The sequence below is a fragment of the Globicephala melas genome, chromosome 4, assembly GCF_963455315.2.
Source record: "Globicephala melas chromosome 4, mGloMel1.2, whole genome shotgun sequence".
Lineage (NCBI taxonomy): Eukaryota > Metazoa > Chordata > Mammalia > Artiodactyla > Delphinidae > Globicephala > Globicephala melas.
In genome coordinates, this window is record NC_083317.1 from 40,804,938 (window position 1) to 40,831,824 (window position 26,887).

The 26,887-nt window shown below is 36.5% G+C and overlaps 1 protein-coding gene across 1 annotated transcript in view; it reads left to right on the top strand.

Annotated features, from left to right (window-relative positions):
• Positions 1-948: 948 nt before the first annotated feature.
• The window catches only part of CSNK2A2IP (casein kinase 2 subunit alpha' interacting protein), a 66,600-nt gene continuing 40,661 nt past the window's right edge, over positions 949-26,887 (top strand). The window contains 1 exon segment of the mRNA XM_030861087.2: positions 949-993. Within this exon segment, the coding sequence (XP_030716947.2) occupies positions 949-993 (45 nt within the window).

Below are 26,887 nucleotides of genomic sequence, written 5' to 3' on the forward strand. Positions count from 1 at the left end.
AAGAAATAGAAACTGTCTTAGGTTCTAAGGATACAAATACACACCAAGGAGTTTAAGATCTGTCAAAGAAGGATGTACAAAAAAGTATAATAAAATACTAACTTGATAGGACATTAATGTTGACATATGTAGTATTTTTGAATAAAGTCATTTTAGGGTGCTGCATAAGAGGGATCCAAAAATAGTGTAAGACTGAAAATATTTTGAAATACTTTTAGAATAATTTTGTTACTATGAATTCTGTTACAGAAGATTTTGCTTCACTCTTGGGTCAAAATAGCTGTCTTGGGCTTTTTCATTAATGTTTTTAGAAGACAATTTATTGACTTTCAACACTTGAAAACAATCACATTTACATCCAAAAAAATATATTATCACGAATGCAAGGGACTTTCAGGAATGAGTATCCAGGGTGGGTTGAGAAAAGTAAAGTAGACCTACCCACTCTGCTCCTGCATCCAAAGCTTGGACACACTAACATGGACCAATAGGAGTCTAATTTTTATGTCAATATTTCATTTATCCTTTCATTCATTCATTTGACAAATGTTTATTTAAAGTGCCTACTATGTGCAGGCAATGCACTGAACATTGAGCTTGGCTGTGATTAAAAAAAACTGATTCTTCCTGGTAGAGAGAATAATATGACAGGAGCATAGGCCTGAGACTGAAGTGGGACTTTCTACTTCCTAACTTAAACACAGCTGGGCCCAGGGTGCTGATTCAACCTGCGTTGCCACCCTAACTGCAGTCAGAAATGCTGGAAAAGAAGACAGAATGGAAAAATCTGCTCTGTGCAAGGTCTCCTGCTCCAATGTGCTTTTTGGTGAGGGGAATTTACAAAGGTGAGCTCAGAAAGAAAAATGAACTGGGAGAGCAGGTCTTGCCTTTAGGCTTAGAACCAACCCAGACCAATAAAATATAACAGGGGTCCCCTTCTCCCGGGCCATGGACCGCTACCGGCCTGTTAGGAAGCTGGCCGCACAGCAGGAGGTGAGTGGCAGGTGAGCGAGTGAAGCTTCATCTGCCACTCCCCTTCTCTCCCCATCACTTGCATTACCTCCTGAAACATCCCCCCCCACCAACCACCTGTCCGTTGAAAAATTGTCTTCCATGAAACTGGTCCCTGGTGCCAAAAAGTTGGGGACCGCTGTAATATAGCACATAAAATATGGAGAACGTACAATGAAATGAATGATTGAAAAGTGAAATAAAGGGAAAAGTATAAACTATTATGCACTAGACACATCATAAAATGAAACATATAATAAATATAATATCTGAGAGTAGAAAAGTAATATTTGTCCTCATATAAAATAAGTGATAGATTATAATTTAGTGGTCAGATGATAAACGTTAGAGAAATTTTGGGTGAGAAATCTACTTAAACTAGAATAATTGAGGCCTCAAGGAAATGTTATTATCTGAGCTGGGCCTAGAAAAACAAGTTATTTCATTCAGGATTTAACAAATATTTACTAAAAATCTACTATCTGGCAGCAATGAGACTCTTGGACTCACTTGTAGATGGGAGGTTGAATTGAATGACATTTGTGCATCTGAACCACTCACTACATGCTCCAATTCTATGAGTAAAGAGGTAAACCTTGTTAGGTGGCAGGAATAGAAGAAAGCTGTGGTGGGCAGAATAATGTGTCCCCCAAGAGGTCCACGTGCTAATCTCTGGAACCTGAGAATATATTATCATACGTGGCAAAATGGATTTTGCAGATGTGCTTAAGTTAAGGACCTTGTCATGAGGAGATGAGCTGGATTATTCAGGTGAACGCAATCTGATTACACGGTCCTTAAAATTGAAGAAGCTACCTTAATGTTGTAAGAGAGAGGGAGCTATGACTATAGAAGAATAATTAGAAAATTGTAACATGGTTGGCTTTGGAGATGGTAGAAGGCCACAAACCAAGGAATATGGGGACCTGTAGAAGCGGCAAGAGGAACGCAGCCCTGATGACACCTTGATTTTAGCCCAGTGAGACTACAGAACTGTAAGCTGAGAGATTTGTGTTTTCTAAGCCACTACATTTGTGATAATTTGTTGTATCAGAAATAGGAAACTAATGTAAAAGTGTTCATGTAAAGGTTACAGTAGGTCCGTGTTGCAGACGGAGAAAAATATGAAGTGTTGTTAATGAACAGAGGTAAGAAATTGGTAAGAAATTTGGCTGAAGTGTAGAGTACGTGTAGAGACATAATAGATGACTCAGTACACATGGCTCGGTTTAGGTTACTGAGGGCCTTGAAATTTAGGCAAAAAAGTTTTACTTATTTTATTATTTTTTGTATGATGAAAAATAATGTTATCAAAAGTTGTTGAGCAGTATATGAGTTGATTCAGGAGAAGAAAGCCAAAGTAGTTAATACTATTGCTCTTTGCTTTTCAAGAAATCAATAAAACATAAATCATAAAAGTCAAATATAAAGTCATAAAACTAGTAATATAGTATGCATATTTAAAGAACTATATTCTGATTGTTTCACAAGAGCTTAAATCCTCTTTATAGTTTTTAAAATATGATTGACACTAGCAAACTGTCATTATTTTTTTATTTTTTATTTTTTTTGCGGTACGCAGGCCTCTCACTGCTGTGGCCTCTCCTGTTGCGGAGCACAGGCTCCGACGCGCAGGCTCAGCGGCCATGGCTCATGGGTCCAGCCGCTCCGCGGCACGTGGGATCTTCCCGGACCGGGGCACGAACCCGTGTCCCCTGCATCAGCAGGCAGACTCTCAACCACTGTGCCACCAGGGAAGCCCGCCAGTTCTAGTTATTTAAATAAATATGACTGTATGCATACATAACCTACATGATACCTTGAATTTCAACAATACAATGAAACAGAAACCCATTAGTTAATAGTCCTTAGTTTATAGGACTTAGTTTATAAGTATGGCAACTTATAGATGTTTTCATTTAATTTAAAAAAAAATATCTTTTAGGGACTAACTTGAGAAACAACGATACTTTTTGCAGAACATTTTATTCAGAACAGGTTTTGACATTGCTATAATGGAAATACAAATGACTGGATAAAGTCAGCCTTTTAGGAGAAAGATGGGTTTCTTAGGATTGTCAAACTCTAAATGAAGAGTTAATGAAATGCTTAAATCCTGCTGCTGTATTAGTGAAAAGACTCAAATGCAAAGTCTCTGTGGAAAGTTGTAGTCTCTGTCACTTTCAAGAAGGGGCTAACCAGTCCAACTTCACAACTGAGTAGTATATTTAAATGGGTTTTATATGAAAAAAAAATAAGTCAAAGGGGGGAAAAGGAAAAGGAGGCACTGGGGGACAGGGAAGAGAGGAATGGGAAGAAAACAGAGGGTTTCTAAGGATGCTAATATTTACAAAAGTATAAATTAGCTAAAAAAGTTCTGATTCGTAGGTAAGTGATCTCTTGCTAAGGATCGAGCTAATTTTGGGCTTGAGAAAAATGGTTGAGAGCAGCTGTCTGCCTCTGTTTTGGAAAGAAAGGGAATCTGCTATGTTTCACTCATCATTCTTTGGGCAACTCACTGTAATATCACACAGAGTAACATTACAAATTGGTACAAAATGGGTTAAATGGAAATTTAGTAAACTGCTTCAAGTCCAAATCCAGTAATTTACTGCTTAAAAGACATGCATTTGAAAATTTGTTTTAATTTCACTTAAAAAAAATCTAACAATGTTATTCAATCTCATATTCACCAGAAAAATAAACATTAAAAGTATTCTGATACTATCATGTGCAGGTTAGGATATGGAATAAAGGGAACTCTTATATGTTGGTAGTGGTTGCATAAATTGATGCAGCAAGTTTTAAGAACAATTTGGCAATATCGTTAGGTTGATCAGGATCCAACATTCCACTCCTAAGTGCTGTATTTACTTCAGAAAAACTCTTGCATATGTGCACAAGAAAATATGCACAAGGGTATTCAATGTGACATTGCTGTTTATAGAAAATAAACACTAAAAACAACCTAAATATCCATTATTATAAGGGAATAAAATTATATACAGCAGGCACAATGAATAATAAAAATAATAGAAAAATGTTGAAAGAAAAAGCAAACTCTTGGGCTTCCCTGGTGGCGCAGTGGTTGAGAGTCCGCCTGCCGATGCAGGGGACACGGGTTTGTGCCCCAGTCCGGGAAGATCCCACATGCTGCGGAGCGGCTAGGCCCGTGAGCCATGGCCGCTGAGCCTGCGCGTCCGGAGCCTGTGCTCCACAATGGGAGAGGCCACAGCAGTGAGAGGCCCACGTACTGCAAAAAAAAAGCAGCAAACACTTAAGAATTCCTACAACATTATATGTGTTATTTAAAAATTTGAAACTTAAAAATAATATGTTATATGTAGACATACACGTATATATTATATATTTGTATGTAAAAATATGAAAACATGGATGGAAAGGATACATTTCAGTTTCAGAATGGTGATTATTTCCAGGATGCAAGGGGGATGGATGGCATGGAAGAGAATAAATTAGGCTGCACAAAAAGGACTTTGATCAAAATTTTACTATTTTATGTCTTTTCACAAGTATCCAAAGAAAATGTGATAATATGTTTTATTAAGTCTGAGAGGTGGGTACCATGTGTTTGCTAGATTACTGTTTTGTACTTTTCTGTATTTTCAAATATAACCCAATTAAAAAAAGACCACATTTAATTATTTTATCATATGTACTAATTATCTCATACATAATCTGGTATGGTTTTAATTTGGGTTGTTTTGTGTGGTTCTGTTAATCCTGTTGCAGCCTCAGACCATAGTTTTCACTTCAGTTAACTGGCCTATATTCCTCCCTAGATTGTGTGTTTATAGCACAGAGGTTTCTTCCAATACTATCATGCATTTGATGATCCATTTGCAAAGTTATTTGATGATCCATTTGCAAAGTTATTTCTTGAAGATATTCAGAATATCTATGGAGCTGTACTCTGCAATATTTCTATTAGTTTTTTTTTTTTTTTTTTTAAGATTCAGTTGAATGCCCCAAATATGTTTTATTAAGCACAACCTCTGGAAAAATAAGGTCACCATTAAAAAAGGTAACTTTACTCTGCGCTGGCTAATCTGATTGATGGAGATAAATATGTGTTATTTCTGAGAAAAAGACTAGCTTGTCATTAGCAATATCTTGCTCATTGATACCAAGGGATAATAATGGAGGTGTCATTGTTCTTTCATCTTCATCCTTTGGAGAACAGCCTTGACCCTTAGTTGCTTCGTTACCGTCTTTTGCAGTAAATCATCAGCCCATCCTGGACAGCCATTTAGAGAGCAATAATAATAGTAGTTAACATTTAAAAAGCTTTTATTATTTGCAGCGCTGTGATCAGCACTTTACATGGATTATCTCACATCATTTTAACAACCTGTGAGGAAGAAGCTATTATTATTTACCTTTTATAGTTGCAGGAACTGAGGCTTAGAGGGGCCAATGAAATCTCAAAGAAAACAAAAACTCTAGGCAAATGACAGCACAGTCCTAAATTAAATTGTAAACAAAAATATTTCATTCTGAGTTTGGTAAATGTCTTAGCAAAGGAAGTCTATATTTTGATCGGCCAAAAAAAAAAAAATCTGGAAAGAAGTTGGAAATGCTTTGCTGGTAGCAGAAAAAGGATATGTGGGAGAGGCAGAGAAACACATGGAGACTTCCAGCAAAAAGAAGCAGGTTCTATTTCTTTCCTGATAATATTGGGAGAGAAGCCCCACAGATATGATTTATTTCTCTTCTTTGTTTTCTATGTAGCTTGAGGGTTCCTGTGGAAGAAATCAAATTCTAAATAACCAGAAGCAAGACCGAGCAATAACAGAAGGCAAATGGTGAACCAGGGAGAGGTTTAGGAAGTGAATGACCTCCGTAAGGGGTAGTCTTGAGGAAGATGCACTTAGATGGCTGTTCAGGAAGCAGGTGGGGTTGGTAGTAGATGTAAGCAGCACAGGCGTACAGCGGAATCCTAGGAAAGTTAGGTAACTGACTTAAACAATATTCATCGTTTAATGTTGCAGAAGTATTAGAGCAGTGTGGCCCAGTAGAATTTTATCTCTACACAGGCCCAGTTGGAACAGGTTTACATGAAAAAGGGATTTTTTTTTCTGTAAACTTTGATCTGTTTATACCCATTGCACTCTCAACTTTCTCTTTCTTTGTCGCAACTTTCCCTCCTTTCCATTTCTTCTTCTTTTTCTCTCTTTCCAGAAATTTGACTTTGCAATCTATAATCTAACACAATTTCCTCATTCTACCTGGTCTGCCCCTTGTACTGAGTTAGTACTTTTATGCTCCTAATTTTAAAATTGATGTCTTTTCCTCATTTAGCTCTTTCCCTGTTTTTCCTTTGTTCACACTTCACCTGCATTTCATCTTTCATTTCATGCTTTCATCTACTCTTTTCTATCTGCACTTTGCCCTTCCCACTCTGCTCCGTGTCTTGTGAGACTGACCTATGTGGACAATATATCAAGAGGTCCCCTTTCCCTCTAGCGATCACCTCCTGTTGGCTCTGCCTCTTGACCACAGTTTAGAGCTCCTGTCGAAGTAGCTCTTCTTCCAGGATCCTCTCTTTTCTTCCAGGAGCCACATACTCTTTCTCAGGTTAGCCTTAGGAATATTAATAGCTCAAGCTTTTTCTAGCCTTGGACTCTGGTGATATCTCCTGTGATTTCTTTATTCTCTGCCCACACCTTGGTAAACGATTCATTAATTAGACCCTCTTCCAATCATCTGAATTTGAGTGTGTCATCTGTTCCTTGTTGGGATTTTTCTTTATTTTACACTATCCTGATTTAGTTGATCCTAGGCACTCCTTTATCTATCTTGTATTTATTAACCCTGTTTTAATCTATATTTCATGTGATCATAAGCAGATCATTTATTTCCTCTGAACCTCAGTTTTTCTTTTTCATCTAGAAAATGAGGAGGGTTATATTAGATGATTTCTAAGATTATCTTCTGGCTTCAAGATTCTGCAATTTCATGAAATAAGCAATATATAATATTTATAAAGTATATAGTATTTTAATCTCAGTGATTGCTCAGAATTAGTCTCTGCTTTATTCTGACTTTGTATGAGGACTATTTCTTTATGAAAAAATCAGTACCTTTTATATGTAAAAATTTTAAATATAAGAAAATAAACCTGAATGAGTTTAAGATACAAAAATGCTAATATACATATGAAAACACAAAATAAATGGCTATCATGATTAAGTAGCTTTGAATTTGAAAACTAAACAGTAAAATTCTATTCAAAACTAGAAGCAGAAGAAGAAAGTTAAGTGCATGTAGTTATTTAATGCACATTGCTTGTATGTACTTTGAACATTTAGATTCAATGAATACAATTTACTTATATTTTTAGTCATGGGATATGGAAAGAGCAGTTGCTTTAAATGTTATCTATAAAAGGTTTAGCTGTCAGTTGAACTTTTCCATTTCATTTTCCTCTTATCACTTTAGAAGTGAGGAGGTAATTTTTTGAAATATATAATGTTCTAAATGGGGGGAAAGAGACACTCTACATTGAATGGTCAAATCTCAGGGAATATTCTGTCTATATTTTAGCTGAAGGATATAAGATTGAATAATTTTAAGATGGGCTTTTTTGGCCATTGTTTCATTGGACTTGATATTAAAATACCAAACCATAATGTGATACTAATATTCCAAATAACATTGTGCATTTTTCTTTAGCTGGAAGGTGTTTTCTTTCAAAGAAGTCAAGCAGATACACCTGTGCTATTAAAATTCTTTATTTTTGAGAGCCCCTGAAAAGAAAAAAATGTACATAGCATTTAATATTTAAATTCTGTACTTGAGGCAGACCCATGCTGCCAGGCAACTGGCCACAGAATTCAGTTCTGTCACGGAATTCTCCCCATGGAGATCACCAGGCAGCTCCACTCTCAAGTGGCTGACAGAGAGGCGAGGGAGAGTATTGCATTTGCTTTGCTTTGGCTCTGACTTAGGAAAATTGCTCAAGCAATTGCTCTTTGTAGCATGTAATGCTGTTAGCTCCTATCCCACTGCTAACAGCCTTCTACCTCCAAATAGACCACAGAGCTGATGGAAGGAAGAAAAACTACCACTTCTACTAACCCTATTGGGCCATGTATAAATAGAGAGCAGTAGCTTTCCAATCCTACCGCCTCAGACTCTGTATGGGCTTGAGGACGCCAGCATGGAATCATTTACTCAATGTCGAGCCAGGTATTACCCAGCACTGTGCCAACATTCTTTTTCTAATTCAAATAGATTATATAAGTTTCAGAAAGAAAGTGAAAACGTCAGAAAAGGTAGAAGAAGAAGGGGAGATTCTGAATGCATATTTACACATTTCTTGTAACGTTTATTATGCTAAATGTGTGAATACACACATTTTACATTTTTAAGGATTGATACCAAACAAGATTTTGCTTCTAGATTCAAGCCAGCAATACAAGGAGCTGATGTTGAAATCTGATCAGCTGCTTGGTAGCATATATAGTGTTGACAATAATCTCTTTCTATTTTTGTTATCCTAGTCACTGCATCTGATAGAGGTCAGTGTGTCACGTCCACCCATAGTGCAGGTGGTGACACAGGTGGCCATGCAGGCTGAGAACTTACACTTTAGGCTTAGGGCTACTTTCATAAGCAAAGCTTTATTTACTGTAAAGGTGATATCCTTTGGGAGAGATTCAGGGAAATACCATGGAATGGATTTATTTTTATATGTAATGGATTAACTTTCACATATACATTAAAGCAGTACATTCAGTAGAGCAGAAAGAGAAAGCACGTCATTCCCAGTACTAAATTCACTCCTCAATGGGCAAATCGCTAACAGATAAATAGAAAAAAGAAAGGGAACACTCAGTCTTCAGACGTCATGCCTTCTTTTATAGTTTTCACATGGGCAATAGTATGAGAGAGGTATGAGTTTTTCCTTAAGGAAATGTAGACAATAAGTGGAGGTTTGCTTATTTCTATTGTTCACCACAAGTCTGACAACGTTCATTTAGCTTCTAATGGTTTGTTCTCTTGAACTCAATAATGAAGTTCAGTTTTCTTGTCTGTCAGACCAGACTTGACCTTATGGAAATACAAATCCCTCATGACTTTGTGAGGATGGAACAAAAAAGAAGAGTAAACACTTTCTCACTAAATCAGCTGAATAATCTTAGGGGAATAGTATAGCAAATAAAATTTAAATTTATCCTGATAATTTAGAACCAAGCCCTCAAAAGTGTTATTAACATAGAGAAAAGCACCCTGTTACTTTATTTTACATGGAATAAAGCATTCACAGGGGAGACCATTAAAATTCTCATCTTCCAAAATGTATATGTTCAAGGCTGGCCATTGTAAGAGGGGTTACTGTGATCTGAGAGCTGCTTCTCTCCTACACCAGATATCTGTATTCCATTTTGAAACTGTGCCAAACTATTTATCTCAAAGATCAGAGCACCTAACAAGTTAACTGGAGGGACTCCCTTTTGTTTTAATGTTTTGGTGGATTCATTATCAGAACCAGTTTTCTTTAGCAAACATATAAATTTATCATAACTTCAGACCCCTGAAAGTGATGCAAAATCAATCAGCCATGACCATTACTGCCAACTGAGACCATTGGAAGGGGGCCCTGGAATAGTGTAATTAGTTGCCATTACGTGGCTGCAAGCCTGCAATTTTCCTACTGACTCTGACCCACTGCCTTGCTTAAGTAAGTATTTGCACTCAAACTCATGATAATCGATCCCCTTCTGTGTCAAGTGTCTTCATAACTTTAAAAATTAAAGATGCAGAGTGTCTCAAGTGGTTTGGGTAGGCAATTTTATTCCAGTTTTATTATCACAATGGGTCCATAATATGCATGGAGTGTCCTTTCTGATTAGCCATGCCTCAGCAGTCATCCACTCTATTTCCATATTTGCCTGTCTTTCCCTCCTCTGTTCCTCCTTTGCTTCCAGTCTAGGCTTCCCTTCATTTTCTGAGAAAATGGAAGAGGCTGCTTGCAGCAATTAACTAGCTATTCCAATTAGCTGTCCAGAATCAAGATTGGCTAAGGCAAGATGATGTTCCCTGGTAAAGAGCTGCCTCTGATACACATGAAAATGATTTCTTTTTATCACTTCTGAGACTGAACAAGTGGGGCTGGGGGAGAAATGCCTCAGTGGCCAGGTCCAAATGAAAATTTTGCTCTAATCATTGGAATGTATTTTAAAATTCTCTCAGTACCAAATTATGGAAAGCGAGTGTTTTATGTTCATCTAGCCTATCGATGGTGCTGCTATCGCCTAGGAATGCCTGGGGCGCTCACCAGGGCTTGCACTCTTTGTGGTGAGTTCCCCCATAGACAGTTCTCTGTCCAAAGCCAGTGCTGTGGCTGGACTGCACCTTGTAATTCTTATTATGATTGTCAGACATGCCTCAGCAACAACCATCGAGGAACTTTGAAAAAACAAGCTTATTAATTCACACACGTGTCCTGGTGGGTACATGGCCACCCAGAGACAGAGCTTGCAGATCTGGGGCTCTGCCTTTATTGGAGCCAAGGGTAGGGTTCCTGAGATTTCTTCCGTTCACTCTTCTTTGATGAATTTAAAACAGAAGGAATTAAAGTGCTGGAAGAGAAAAGCAGGGTCCTCAAGTGGTCAGTTATCTGGGTCACCTGAGGTTTTGTAAAAGGGGAACTTCATGGGTGGGGCCGCCTGGCCCTTTATCTCCTTGTGTAGCTGGGAATATGTCTGAGGTGGAGTTCTTTGAGGTAGATGCATTGACAATCAAAAGCTTAATGTCAGGCACTTACATTACAATCAAAAAGGCTAATTGCCAGGCACTTACACTACAGTGAGGCAAAGAGAAAAAAAAATTAGCTTATTTAGCAGACTGTGAAGTGACAAAAATTATTTTAAAACAAATTGTAGCACGCATGAATAATATTATAAACAAGTTGAATGTAAGTAATTAGGGAGCAAGTTAGTTAATGACAAGATCAATTTGGTTTTTTTTCTTCAGATTCTTTTATCATATTTCTATTTTTGTTTCATTTCCTAGTAAAGTTGGCAATCGTGTCTTTAACTGTGTATGAGGAAGTATATTATTCATTTTATTGGTCACTTATAAGATGAAACAATAAAAACTCAAATCATCCTTTACTACAGGAGCAGTTATAAAAGCAATGATAATATCCAACTTCCGTAACAAATACATCAGGGCAAAGTATTTTTAGCTGCCCTAGGGCCATTGTCTGAACCTGAATTAGGACACTTGTGTGTCACAAGAGGCCTTTTATCCAACAGTAATTGAGAAATACTGGGCTAAGTCAATAAATCAAACTCCAAAGTCTTCAATAGAAAGACTCCAAATTTTGTCACAAAATGACTAAAAACATTTGGGCATTCATTTTATTTTGCAGGCAATGTGGTTCCCTGATATAAATAAAATCATGAAAACTGCACTGGGGCAGTAACTTTAATCAAATTCCAAAGTTTAGAATATCCTGAAGATGACCCACCCCTATGTATTTCCAAAATTGAGAGGGTTTTCTTTTAAATAGAGATTTATTCGTATAACTATAAATGGAAAGGGTCTGTTCCTTTGTAGCACATGCAGAAATCAATGGAGGCAGGTGAAAATCAGACCCATACTTGAGATCATTTGGAGTCCGACATTTACAAAGATCTCTAGTTACAGAAGCTCATGCTTTCCTTGATTTGTTGCAGTGTGAACCACTGGTCCATTCTGGAAGCTCTCTTGCCACTAAAGTCCTTTACAGGGACTTCTCTTTTGTGACTATCTGATTGACAACTGTTCAATAAATTTTCAAAATGAGTTGTTCATGGGATTACAGACATTGGTTATTACCTCTAAAACTTAATTTTCAAATCAAATATAAATTATTTCCAAGTTTAGTCATTATATTCTTATTTCTAGTTCCCCATACCCATTATTGTCAGATGTTAAATCTAAATATGAATTTAATTATTGTAAAATGCTGCCATTTGATCACTTCCTGGCTCTAAGGACAAGAAGTCAACTTCACAATGAGTTCTTAACATAGTGGTGACTTATTGTATGAATTTTGGTGATAAATACTTGACTTCAGTGCCCACAATTACTCATCTATAAAATACTTTTGTTATGCTCACAGAGATGGAGCAAAACAAATAGCAAGAGAATAAAATGCTCATGTTGTCTTCAAAAATAAATCTATTTCCCATTTTAACTGGTGATTAGGCAAGATATATTTAATGTTTAAAATTGCAAATGTTTGTGGTATAGTATTGGAAAATAAGTTTTTATTACCTTAAATTATTTACTGTAAATTTCCTTACACAGACAATTGAATCTTATATTTATTACTCATTTTTAAATAAATGAGAAAGATAACTTTTTATTATAATTAAGATGAAAGTTTTCTCTTTACAAACACTAATGAGGAAAACATCAAAGGATGAGGTACGATTAAAAATGTGTTTTAGGGGCTTCCCTGGTGGTCCAGTGGCTAAAATTCTGTGCTCCCAATGCAGAGGGCCTGGGTTTGATCCCTGGTCAGGGAACTAGATCCCACATCCCGCAGCTAAGAATTCGCGTGCTGCAATTAAAGATACCACGTGCCGCAACTGAGACCCGGCACGGCCAAATAAATAAATTTTAAAAATGCGTTTTAAAGGTATAGATTTTTGTGGGGCTCAGACAAATCTCAATTTTCTCCTAGTTTGGAAGCAAACTTAAGCCATGTTGCTTGTTTTTAAATTTCAGATATTCTATAAGGTCTACAAGTGACATGAAATTTACCACACATTTTAGTCTCTATCTATCTATCTATGTATCTATCTACCTATCGTCTATCATCATCATTTCTGCCTTGTCTTCTGGAAATGATTAGGTTCTTAAAAAGACTGGACTACGAGTTTCATTAAGTATATACTAAAGTACTATATAATGAGATTCCCTAAATTGAATCTCTGATTAGCCGTTAAGCAGATATGGATTCTCTAGACTGCCCTGTCTGATATTGTAGCAACTAATCCTATGTAACGATTGAGAACTTGAAATGTGGCTTGTGTGACTGAAAAACTGAATTTTAAATTTCATTTAATTTTAATTAACTTAATTTTAAAACTGATACTTTATTGGAAAGTTTTTAAGTTTGGAAAACTTGGGTATGTGAATGTATTCTTTCAATTATAGACTTATTAAATCTCAATACATACTAAGTATTGCTGATGAGTATTTAGTGTCTGAAATGAGATGTTTTGTAAATGTAACATACACTCCAGATTTCAAAGACTTAGAGCTGTTAAAAGAAAATTTCAGATCTAGTTGGCTTTTATTCAGCAATTTATGAATCGGGAATCATCCCAGAGAGGAGCTTCAAAACGTTGCACAAAGTGAGAGGGTTTTATAGACCAAGGTGAGCAGGAACCAGGAAGTTACAGGAATTTGCTGATTGGTTAAAGAAGGGTTACTTTCCTTGTATGGAGCGAAAGGAAGACTTGGAGCTGGTCGTGTAACTTGTGCTGAGCAGACAAGTGCTGGTTGGTTGACCTAGACCTTCTTTTTCTGGGAGAGCTGAGCATAGAAACAGTTAAGTTCTGGTTTGCTGAGGTGAGGCTAAGCATGAGGGACTCCACGTTGATCCTAGTCTGGACACTTTAACAGTATGAAAAACAAATGGAAAATATTTCATTAATAATTTATCTAATATTGGGTAAATGTTGGAATGACAATATTTGGAAAGATTACATTAAGTAAAATATATTATTAAAATCAGGGCTTCCCTGGTGGCGCAGTGGTTGAGAGTCTGCCTGCCGATGCAGGGGACATGGGTTCGTGCCCCAGTCCGGGAAGATCCCACATGCCACGGAGCGGCTGGGCCCGTGAGCCATGGCCGCTGAGCCTGCGCGTCCGGAGCCTGTGCTCTACAACGGGAGAGGCCACAACAGTGAGGGGCCCGCGTACCGCAAAAAAAAAAAAAAAAAAAATCAGTTTCACATGTTTTTCTTTAATTTATTTAATGTGGTGACTAGAAAAGTTGAACTTACATACTTGGTTTGCATATACTTTTATCAGACAGCACTGCTAGAAGAATACCCTAAGAGAAAGGCTACTATTAAATGCTCTGTATATAAAAATAAATTTCAAATGAATTAAAGAGTGCTGTGAAAATAAGTCATAAACAACTGGATGATATTCCTTTTATTTTTGTCTGAGTAATGGTTTTATCAGAATAAAGAAAAAGGAAGAAATCATAAATAATATATTGATTGCTTTGACTATATAAAATTAATGACCTGTGTGTTTCTGTGTGTGTGTATTTTAAGAATCCATCATGAAGAAAACTAAAAAGCAACAGTTTACTATCTTGTGGAGGCAGTTCTTCCTATCTTCTACAGTGGGAGAAGGTCTCCTGCTCATTCCCCAGAAGTGGATAGCACTGGATCATCCTTTTGGACCCTTCCCCTAGAGAAGGAGTGAATCACCTCATTCTTATAACTGTTTTAAAGATCATTGTTCTTCTTATGAATTGGCCTTTTTCTTTCCTCAGAAGAACACATTGTCTTTCTTCATTTCTGTTTTGTGAAAAGTTTCAGTTCTTAGAAAATATTTAAGTATGCTTGGAACAACTTGTGCACACAGATCTGCTCTTTCAACTGTAAATTTATGAAATTGTAAATTTCTATTGTAAATCTATATGGATGCGAGTGGGTATGGGGGTATATGGTTTGTCAATTTTTCAGCCACTGATGGCAGGATGGATGGATTAAATTGTTACATTTCAATGGGTAGAAGTAGGTGTCCCTGTTTTGGCTTTTGGGCCAAGTTATATTCTTTTTTAAAAATTAACTAATTAAGGTATAATTAACACATAACATTGTATAAGTTTAAAGTGTACAATATGTTGATTTGATGTACTTATATATTGCAGTATGATTATAATCATACTGTTAGATAACACCTCCATCACATCACATAATTATCGGTTCTTTTTTGTGATGAGAACATTTAAGATCTAGTCTCTTAGCAACTTTCAAGTATATATTCTTTAGTATTCCTGGGGAATGTTTTGGTTAATGAAGTTGATAGTGTTTTAACTCCAATTTGCCTTGTGTGACTCTAATTTACTTTAATTTAACGAGCACTAACTCATGATGTAAGGCATTGGGAAGTATGTCTAATATTCTATGTAGACTCTTGTCAGCTATGTTTGACGTAAATCTAATGATGAGAAAACAGTCAGATACATCTAGAAAGTGAGATGGTCTACTGGTTGATTGACCTGGATCCTTTGAGGAGTCAGTATCATGAATGACCAAGAAAGGGAGGTATAGCTTGTCTAGATTGAGAGAACTAAAGACATATAATATTCAAATGATATAAACCATGGATCCTGAAAAGATATTTTGAGGGTAATTGAGAAAATTTGTGTAAGGATATTGGATAATACTGTTGTTGATTTTCTTAGGTGTGGTAATGATGTTGAGGTTTCATAGGAAATAATGTTCCACTTCTTGGGAGATGCAGGCTGAAGTAGTTAGGGGTGAAATGCTATATCTGCAGCCTACTTTGGAAGGTGTGACAAAAGGCGTGTGTGTGTGTGTGTGTGTGTGTGTGTGTGTATGGATAGATAGCAGGTATGGATAGATAACAGGTGTGGAAGAATGTTAACAGTTGATGAATCATGATGGTTTCTCTGTGCTACTTTTTCAAACTTTCAGTGGATTTAACAATTTTCAAAATAAAGATGTGTACATAGGCATTTTTTTATATGTGGCATAGGGAATAAGAAATGTGATTAATAAATAATAATTAATAATTCCATAACCCCAACATAGAAGTGAGAAATATATGAGCATATATAATGAATGATTAATAAAACTAGTATGGAAGAAAATTTTAAGATCAATAAGAAAAAGAAAATTGGTCAAATAACATGAATAGGTTATGAACAGAGGAATAAAGACAAATGGCCAATAGACATACCAAAATGTTTATCATTGATAATCAAAGGCAGGAACTTAGATACAATACTGAGTTGTAAAAACTCAGTTTTCCACCTGTGTTTCTCTCTTATTCTCACGCAGAGCAGTTCACTTTTGTCACCCAATGTTGGAGACTTTCCCACACCAAGCAATTCTCTGTGACACGATCTGGATGTCCTACAATTGAACTCAATTCTAACAGTGAAGATAGTGTCGGATTCCACAGGCTAAGGGCTTTTTCCCACAAGACAGCTCTCACCTTATTTCACATGCCAATTGCAGGAAGTAGGTCCCCAGATTACCCACAACTTCTGTCTGATTTGGCTACAAATCAGAGGTTCCCATGAACCCCTCCTCATTTTCGACTAATTTGCTAGAGTGGCTCACAGAACTCAGGGAAACACTGACTAATGTTTGCCAGTTTATTAAAAGATATGATAAAGGATACAAACAAACAACCAGATGAAGAGATCCATAGTGCGAGAGTTGAGAGGATCCTGATTGCAGGAGCCTTCTGTCCCTGTGGAGTTGGGGTGCATCATCCTCTCAGCACATGGACGTGTTCCCAACCTGGAAGTTTTCTGAACCCTCTACTCTTGGGATTTTACTGAGGCTTCATCATGTAGGCATGACCAATTATTAACTCCATTTCCAATCCCTCTTCTCTGTCTGAAGGATGAGGGGTAGGGCTGAAAATTCCAAGCTTTTAATCATGGCTTGGTCTTTCTGGTGACCAGCCGCCATCCAGGAGCCATCCAGAAGGCCACTCAGAGTCACCTCAATAGAACAAAAGATCTAGCCCCGGGTGCGCTAGTGGCTAGGATTCCTGGTTTTCATCCAGGCTACCCAGGTTCAATTCCTAGGCAGGGAACTAAGATCTCTGTTCAGGGCTGCTCATTGCTGTCTCTCCGAGATCAGTACCAACTGTATTCATGTTGTTAACTCCACATCTTCTTCTCCAATAAAACTAGCCAGTCAGGCATGGTTATAAAAAAAAGAGAGAAAAGAAAAAAGAAACACCCCCAGTGATTCAGATATTGGAATCATCAGACACAGATTAAAAAATAACCATGCTGGGCTTCCCTGGTGGTGCAGTGGTTGAGAGTCTGCCTGCCGATGCAGGAGACGCGGGTTCGTTCCCCGGTCTGGGAAGATCCCACATGCCGTGGAGCGGCTGGGCCCGTGAGCCATGGCCGCTGAGCCTGCGCATCCGGAGCCTGTGCTCCGCAACGGGAGAGGCCACAACAGTGAGAGGCCCGCGTACCGCAAAAAACCCCCAAAAAACAAAAAACATGCTTACTATGTTCAAGGAGATAAAAGACTGAGAAAAATTAAAAAAAAAAAAAGAACAAAAGATGCTCCTAGTGTTTTCATCATTTAGGCAATTACAAAGGCTTTAGGAATGCTGTGTCAGGAACAAGGGACAGAGACCTGTACATGTATTTTCTATTATCTCACAAATACCAAGGTAGAAAATTTGCCTCTCATTTTGTGTGTGTGTGTGTGTGTGGTACGCGGGCCTCTCACTGTTGTGGCTTCTCCCGTTGCGGAGCACAGGCTCCGGACGACAGGCTCAGCGGCCATGGCTCACGGGCCCAGCCGGTCCGCGGCATGTGGGATCTTCCCGGACCGGGGCATGAACCCGTGTCCCCTGCATCGGTAGGCGGACTCTCAACCACTGCGCCACCAGGGAAGCCTTTGCCTCTCATTTAATAAAACATTTTAAAACTATAAACAATATGACAGTCCAAGGAAAAAGATCCTCTCAAACTGCTGGTAAAAGTATAATATCTTGAGAAAACTATTTGTAAATTTGTATTGCATAACATATCCTAAGAGAATCAGAAATATCAGCAAAAATGTACTTATGAAGTTTTTTTTAAAAGGAGATTTTTTTTAAAGGCAGAGTATTACGGATTCTGGCTTCTGTTTCCTCACATTCAGAATAGAAAACATTTAAAACGCCTGCCTCTTAGTGGAGTTGCAAAGTTCACCTGGCTTCAAGAGCCACGTTAATGTCCAGAGCCTGCTTTACAAGTCCTAAAGGCCGACCCGGGAGGTATATTTCCTTTGTCCCTACAGCATGAAGTGAAGCGCCTCAGCAGGTGTGACAAGCTGAGGATGTAACATTTTCCCATTAGACTTTAAGTTCCATTGAGATGTTCTCCCATGAATCTATGCCAGGATTCAGAAACACAGAAGCCAAGGTTAGCCTCACACTCTAGAAGGCTTAGATGAAATAGGGTGATAGAGGCTTCAGCCAGCCGCAGAGGAATGGAAGTCAGAGGGATTCAAGAAAATGGCATTTGCATTTGCACTGTGTTTATAGCTTCCACATCTTCCTGGTGAATCAAATTGCTCCCTAAAGAGGCACAGGCCTGAGTGCAGCACATAGCGGAGATAAGGAGACCCAGTAGCATTTTCAAACCTCAGATAAGCAGATCAAGATAGCATTAAAATTAAGAGACAGAGAGATCAGTGATACATTGTTATAGCTTTGAGATTGGGTGGAAATTATTATACTTCTACAGCGTCTTTGCTTCTGAGACACTTGCTATACCGTATCACTGAATCATAGACATCTGTCACCCTTAATACATTTACTCCTTGTCAGCAGCTCTGGGCATAGGGAAAACGGTGCTCAGTTTACGACAGCATAACTATAAATCCTAATCCATTAATTTACTTTTTCTCAAGATAAGTTCTTGCAATTCAAATTACGTGATTAAAAAGCTGCTATTTTATCAGTCAAAATAAAAGCAGCTTTTCTTGTTTGCTTAATTTCCAAATTGTAGTATTTCTCCTTTTTAATTGCCCATGCTAATAGATTTAAGTGTATGGGCACATATGCAATAGTACGGCATGAAAATAACTTAGATCACCATGTTGTTCTGAATTCTTCCCAGTTTACTGCATTATTAAACATTACATAAATTATTCAATGTCCTTTATATCAAACATATATTTTTTCCTGCAAAAAGGATCAAAACTAAGTGGCATTACTTAGGATTACTAGACACAGATTATATAGTATCTTTTCTTCTTTTCCAACTAAGAAAAAACGTGCCTTTAATTTATATATTTCACTGTTTGAAACACAGGGGAAATTGTAATGACAGAAAAATGGGGAGGCAATTTAGTCTATTTACACAATAAATAGCCACATTTGTTGGTATGTAACGTTTGCTGTTTTAACTGCCTCTGTGCCCTGAGATAAAGATTTGAGCGTGCACTTTCTTCTTGGTTATCTGGTCCCAACAGAATGTTGCCTGGGAGCTGGAAGGGTAGACATTTAAAAACCCAAGTATTTAATTATGTCTGCTGGCCTGGTTAAGAAGGCAGAGAATGTCCTTTAGAGAAACAAGAGTGCTTCTGCTTGGGCTGGTTCTTGGTTGTGTCTGAGAATGAATGTTTGGCACTCCTTCCATGGGATGGGGGTAGGCTGAGAGCGTATCAGCTTTATATTACTGCCTATTTGTAGCTCTAATATTTTCCAGGTTGGTGAATTCCCAAATTGGACATACTGAGAACCAACTACAAGTAATAGGCATGCTAAACAAGGTGGCCCCTTTTTTAAGTCAGATCTGATTGTTCATTTTATTTATATTGATCTCAAATTTGCTTCCATGTAACTGACACCCATTGGTCCTGATTCTTCTTCCTGAAGCAAAATAAAAGAACGCTTTTTCTTTTCTATGCCATAGCTCTGGTCTATTTGACATTTTCTATGATCCATGGAGGCCCATGTTAGACTATGCAATATTTTGAAGTGTTTTCCCTGAAATAATTATGTATCAGTATTTATACATCTATATTAGAATATATAAAATTATTTCTTAAAGATCAAAGACTAGCCCTTCTTGAGACCTAAAAGAAAACATGTAAACTATTTTCAAATTAATAATATTAAATCACAGCATCTTTGTGTCACCATAAAAAATTTGGGAATTAATGAATATGTGATTACATATTAAAGAAATATGAGAAATTGAGACTAATAGATTTTGTAGTTGTAGTTATAAAGAAATCGCTTGACCTAAATGAATAATAAAATATATCTTCAGGGCATTGTACTTCTTATGAAATCAGAATTTATTGATAATTCCTTTGGACTGTGTGAGAGGGTGCATGGCACTGGGGTGATGAGAGGTGTTTTGATGAAAGCCAGTGGAATATTTCCTAAGAATTTAATTTTAAAAGAAAAGAAAAAGACCATAGTGCAGTTAACATATTGCATGCCCATTGGTATCTTACTCTAAAAGTTCTCTCCACACAAGAGTAATTTTAATAATTAAGACTATCATTATGCTACTGCTGACAACTTTCTAATGTCTGTAGGGAACTAAAGATCAGTGTGTGTGTGTGTGTGTGTGTGTGTGTGTGTACATCCATTTGGGTACATTTATCCTCTATTCCTCAGCAGCATTTAGTCTGGCATAAAATCAGATTTCACTAGTTAAGAATAGCCTTAGTCAATGAGGGCAGGTGAGGGGAAAAGGAAGTAAAATTCTAAGATTAATGTTATTTGAAATTAGGCATTTAGTTCATTATTATTGTTTCTTTGTGCTTTAAATCTTTTTCTCTTGAATATGGAGAAAACAACAAAGATAACTTTTATAAATCCCTGTAATAAAATAAACACCAACAAAAAATCTCTTGCTTTAAGTGTCAATTCAGACCCTTTAAAGTCTTGTTTGAGATTCCTTTTAGAGGAGTTGGAAGGCCGTTCTGAGGTCCAGAAGCCTCTACAGTGGTTACGCACGATCAAGGCAGAGGGAAAAACCGAGACATTCTCATTCCCATTCCATCTGCATCAGAATCACCTGGAAGATATTTTTAAAATACTGATCATGCCCAAAGAAGCTCTGATGTTATTAGTCCGAGATGGGACTTGTGCATTGGTATTTTTTAATATCTTCTTAGGTGATGCTAACCTTGTAGCCAAGGACTGGAACAACTAGTCTGCTTTAGACGATCACAGACGTAAAACTTTTTCTTGGCAGACTCCCCACTTGTTTTAGGCACTTCATGGAGATACATGTCACTGTCTTTAACTAGCTGTGATGCTTTATTCAGTTCCAAAAATATGGTTGTTGGTTAATAAATGGTTAGCTTAATACTATAGCCATTTATCTTATGCCTGGTTACCACTTATCAATAAGGCTAAGTGGCTAATCTGCCTTGCCTCAACTGCCATTCTGCCCTTCCCACACCCAAGGCAGGCATTTCTAATAATCCCCTATCAATTAGCCTAAATAAAGCATCATGATCTTTCCAAATGCAGCATTTAAGGCAGCCATGACTAAAGGGTCAGAGTTTTCATGTGATATGTAATCTTTATAATCTGCACAAAAGTTAAAGCTCTGGGCATTTCCTCAGACATTTGAAATGAGATTTGTATAAGTTATGTGTTCACTGACTACAGTATATATAATAATAAGCTAGTTTTTTTTCATTATTTATTATAAAATGAATGGGAATACACACTCATAAAATTGTACAGCAAAAATGTTTAATCAGGACCCACTTATGCGGGTTACATAAGATAATTTAGAGGGAGAGTGAAATGCAGAATTGTGGAAAAGCAAGAGCAATATTTAAGTTATATTCAGTTATATTTAAGTTATATGCTATGCTCTTGGGAATATTTCTTTCTGTATTTGAGCACATGTCTTTGTATATATGTTTCTTTTCTCTGCATGGTTCTCTATGGGTTAATTTTTGAAATATTTATAAGGATCTTTATGTCCATCTATTTGTATCTGTATCTTTGGCCTTCTGGGTCCTGCAATGGGCAGAGCACTCATTTCTCTCTTTATCTTTCTATATATTCGTCTATTTGACATTCTTTCATTCCCCTTTTTTCATTATCATTTTTCTTTCTTCCTGTGTATCTTTTTTTGTCTAATTGAAAAATATTTTAATTTCTGTTCTTAAACCTGAGCAAGGAAGGATATTTTGGTTAGTTATCTTTCTCTTAAAAACAAACAAACAAGCAACAAATACCAGCCATTTTTCTACTCCTCTCCTACAAGACAATGTCAATTTAGTGACCCTTTTCTTTTGTGGCTTTAGTGAGATTTTTCTCACCGACAGAGAGAAAATAAAGATTCTCTCACATCTGTGACCTAGAAACAGTCCTACAAAAACAAAACCAAACAAACCAAAACAAAAACACGAATATAGCCTTGGAATTAACATTTAAAAATATTAGCTTAACTGCTATGTCAGAAAGAACAAAGTATATATCTTTCCAGAAAAAGCAATTGTTAATCTGATGTAGGTGAATTTTAGATTAAATTTTTATTTATATATCTAAGAAACAACGAATATTTGGTCCATTGTTCCTCCCTTATTTTCATCTTCTGTTACTGAATGAATGGAGGCACGAAAGTTACCCTATAGGCTAACAGCCCCTGGAGAGTCTTCCAGGTCACACGTCTGAAAAGTTAACATTTCCGACCTATGTTCCTTTCAAAGTACAGGCTTTGACAAACAACTTTTATTAGGCATATTTTCCACAAATAACATTTATAATGACTTGTATCCATTTGAAAGTAAATTTAAAAACAAAACAATAAATAAAAAACCAATACAACTGAAGTTCCATTTATCTTTGAACCTCTAGGACAGAAATGCAAATTTTGGGGTTTAGTTTTAAATAGTAGAAGTGGATGATTGTTTAGGCAGTAAACACCAGGAGAGCAGGGGATTGTGTCTGCCTGGTTTACTGCTTATTTTCTGATATGTAGCACTTATTGTCTTGAACTCAATTGAGCAGGTGATTAATAATTATTTGTTGAACAAATTCAAACATTTGAAAAGCAATTTTCTCGTTGATCTTCAAGATATCAACCATAGAAGAATCTTGAAATGGAGTAATTACCTCAAGTCTAATACTTGTGGTTCAAAATAATTGTGGGTAGTATTTAGTTTTCTATTTGGAGACCTTATATATTTTATTACAAAAATGATAATGGATAAGAGGAGGCACATGTAACTATCCATAACCTCACCTTTTCTCACAGAATAGTCTCATCGTTAATTTGAAAAATTCTCAAATATATTTATTTTCATTCTCCTAACAGGAAAACAAAGTGCTTTAACAAATTTCAAGATACCCTGGTGAGCAATGGTTCTTTAGCTCACCTCCATACGTTTCTCTTTTACAGAGACAAATTCTATTGCTTTTAAAAACATTTACTTTTTTCTTATAGTATTTTCATTTTATGATCATATTTTCTCTCTTGATTTCTTTTACACTAGAAATAAGAATGAGATTTCACACTAATGTTTATTATTTTACTTTTCTGAAAAAAAAGAATATTAAATGAGAGAATATTTAATTTGAGGTAATCCACTTAACTTCTCATCCTTCCAACATGTGAAGAGGTTTGATGAGTATCTGTGATATTCTCTAGCATTGGATACATGAGGTGTACAACTCACAGTGCTCCAGTTTTTAGGGTTTTCTTGTTGTGTATGTCTAGATTTCTGGATTCCTGTCCCAAGCTGAGCAATCCTAAGAAAACTGTTGATATATCGGTTGATAGATGAACACCTTTATTCATGTATTTTTTTCATTCTTTGTCCCTAGGTAGTAGATATTGTAATATTCACAGAAAGCATAAACATGATTTATGTTTTTACAGGCAAAATATAGAAAGCATTTCTCTACATTGAGGATCAAGAGGAACAGAGATTGATGGGTACCCTTTTGTCTCCTCCCTGTTGTTTTGGCCTCTTTCTTACAAGTTGTAGTAACATTACAAGACATCAGAAGTTTCCTTTGCCTCACTGCACAGACTTGGGAGGCTATGTGGCAGATCAGGGGACTGTGTTCAGCAGCAAGGAGGAGATGAAAAGGACGCCAGCAGCAGAACAGTTTCTTATAGCAGAGGAGAATCCCGTTTTATAGATAAGAACCTGAGGCACCTATGATATGAAGAAAATCTGACCAGGTCTCCATGTACTTTTTTTTGTGCCTGGCACTCTTTGTTTTCTCTCCCCCAAATATGGTATGCTTTTCATGCCACCCTTTGAAAGAGGAAAATGTTTACATTTTTTTCCCCCCAGAATGTAGAAGGATACTGTCACATTTAACTTCTCACTGGGATATTTCTCTCAAGTGAGTTTTAACCTTACCAGCATTTTGGTGAAGCTGTAATCGAGATTGTTTTTAATTTTTCTGTCCTTTTTTCCCCCCCTCCTTATTCCTGTCCCTTGCTCTTTCTCCTGGAAAACTTTAAACTGCTCTTATTATTGTCTGACTGGTCATGGTGCTATACTTGTGGATTTTGATGGATAACCAGTACTGGAAATACTGTCTTGTCTTGGGAAATCATAGTGTGTAAGGGATGTATGAGCTGGTATAGTAAAAATGTATTATTATTCTAGAGTATTTATGTTGTCTCAGTTTTGCATTCTTGAAGCTAGGACTAAAATAATTTTACATGTCCATCTGACCCCATATACTCTGGACGTGTCAAATGAGAAAAATTTTCGTTAGAATAATCCATCTTTGAGGTGACGGCACAGCTGTGTCAGCTGTAGCTGCTGAAAGAGGAGCCAGGAAGTTACCAGGCAGTGAGAGAGCCCTCTCACCAGAACTGAGAAGAAAAAAACATGGAGGCAAAAAGCTCTTTTTACAAATTTTGGCTTTAGTTTTTCAATAGGAAATAAAGAAGAGGTAACAGGAACTGCATTGGACTTGTAGATCAATTGGAGGGAATTGTCATCATGAAAATAAATATTGAGTCTTTCAATCTGTGAACATGAAATGTGTCTCTATTTATTTTGATCTTTAACTTTCCTATTAATGTTTTGTACTTCTCAGTGTACAATTCTTACCCATTTCCTGTCAAGTTGATTTCTACACATTTTATTCTTTTTGATACTATTGCTAATGAAATTGTTTCTTATTTTCATTTTCTGATTGTTCATTGCTGGAATATAGAAATAGAATTGATTTTATAATGATCTTGCATCCTATGTTCTTTCTAAACTTGTCTATTAGTTCTAATAGTTTATTGTGGATTTCTTGGGATTTTCTGTATAAAGAATCATGTGCCTGGTGAACAGAGACTGTTTTCCTTCTTCCCTTGCAATCTGGATTTCTTCGTTCATTTACAACGTTGGCTTGAGCCTCCAGATAATGTTGAAGATTTATTTTTGTCTATTCTTATTTCTCTGTCACAATAAAGAATCAAATTAATTCTGGAAGGTATTTCATATTCTCAAAATTTGAGGTTGGGTTCGGACTCAAAATTCAGTTGGGTAATCACACCACTTACGATCCATATATACATACCATAAATTCTCATTTCCCTGTGGAACATCCCGTGAACTTTTGAAGGGTTCTCTTTGTCATAGTCACCTCTGGCTTTTATTTCCCACCTCCACTAAATGCTTGTTCTTTGCTATTATCTTGGAAATTTTACTTTATGGCTTATATTCTACCTATCCACTGTTCCTTTGACCAAATCACTACAAAAATGAATCTTGGCATGTACTAGAACTTTATGCATTATATAGAACTTGTATTTCTTTTCAGGGAAAGGGATTATACACATAGTTCTCCAGCAAAAAACAAACAAACTTAAAATTACATGCTAGAATCTTTGTTGTTAACATCATTTTGGCTCCTTGATATAGGTGACTTCTCACTGGCTTTATTAATATATACAGGCCTGGCTACTCTTACCATCTTGATGGCCCTTCTCTCCCCATTTCAACTCTGCTATATTCGTCTAACTCTTCCTTCAAAGTCTTACTCCTGTTATGCAGAGAATTTCAGCCCTTACTTGTCCTTACTTCCAAACTTAGTTCCAGGCCTAACTTTTCCTATTGAATGAACTTAACATTGTTTAATTGAATGAATGTCTGTTTGCTGAGTTCATAATCCTTGAAAAAGATTATGCTCTGGAATATTTTTCTCTGTGTTAAATTGTCATCGCATTAATTGGACTACATGTTCATGTGGCGCATACCATAGAAATAACCCTGATGAGCTTTTTGTACACTGTTGATGAGCCTGAGTCACATCTGTTGTAAAATGGAGGTGACTTCACTGTCTAGTATAATAAGAATTGTACTAAATTAATATTTTACTTCTCCTCAAGGGATCTGAGGGCAACTCAAAAGGGAAGTTATACTTGGGGGAGGCAGTTTTTAAAAAGTGCTAAAAATTATAATGTTAACTGGTGACACGTGCTTTAGAGAATAAAAATATAACAGTGCATCACAACATCAGTGGGAGAACTTCCATCATTTCCTTAATGTCATTTTCCAAAAGTATGCAAAGTTCTGTCATTGGCTTCTTCGTGGACAGATCACTACAGATATTAAGTGTTGATATCTATATTTTAATGCTTATCAATGAAAGAAGGTAAATTCAGGAACATATAATTATTGGAACATAGCTTCTCTGATTTAATGTATGAAAAAGTAATATTTAGTGTTTATTAGTTATGCCTTTAATGAATTATTTACTTCCAACCACAACCTTTAACAAAACATTTTTCTGCATGTGAAAATCCTGTAACATAAACTTAGGGAAGAATAGTGATGTAATATTTTAAAGAAAAGATTATATAAGAAATTGAAAAATGTTTCCAGCTTAAGGAATGACCCTAAAGAGGTAGACAACGCAGATTTGGGAGTGTCAAATTTGTGTTGTATTTTTAATTTTCTCTTAGAATAAATCCAAAGATACAAAAAGAAACTTCTTATGAAAATTTATATACACAGAGGCACATCACTAATGTTTCATTTCAGAGAAGCTACTCTAGTTAGTTCCAAAATGATTCTCCTAAATAGTTTTACATATTATGTAATTAATTAAGAAAATTATATACCATACAATCATATTCAGAAAATTCACATTTTCTGGAGATTAAAACATA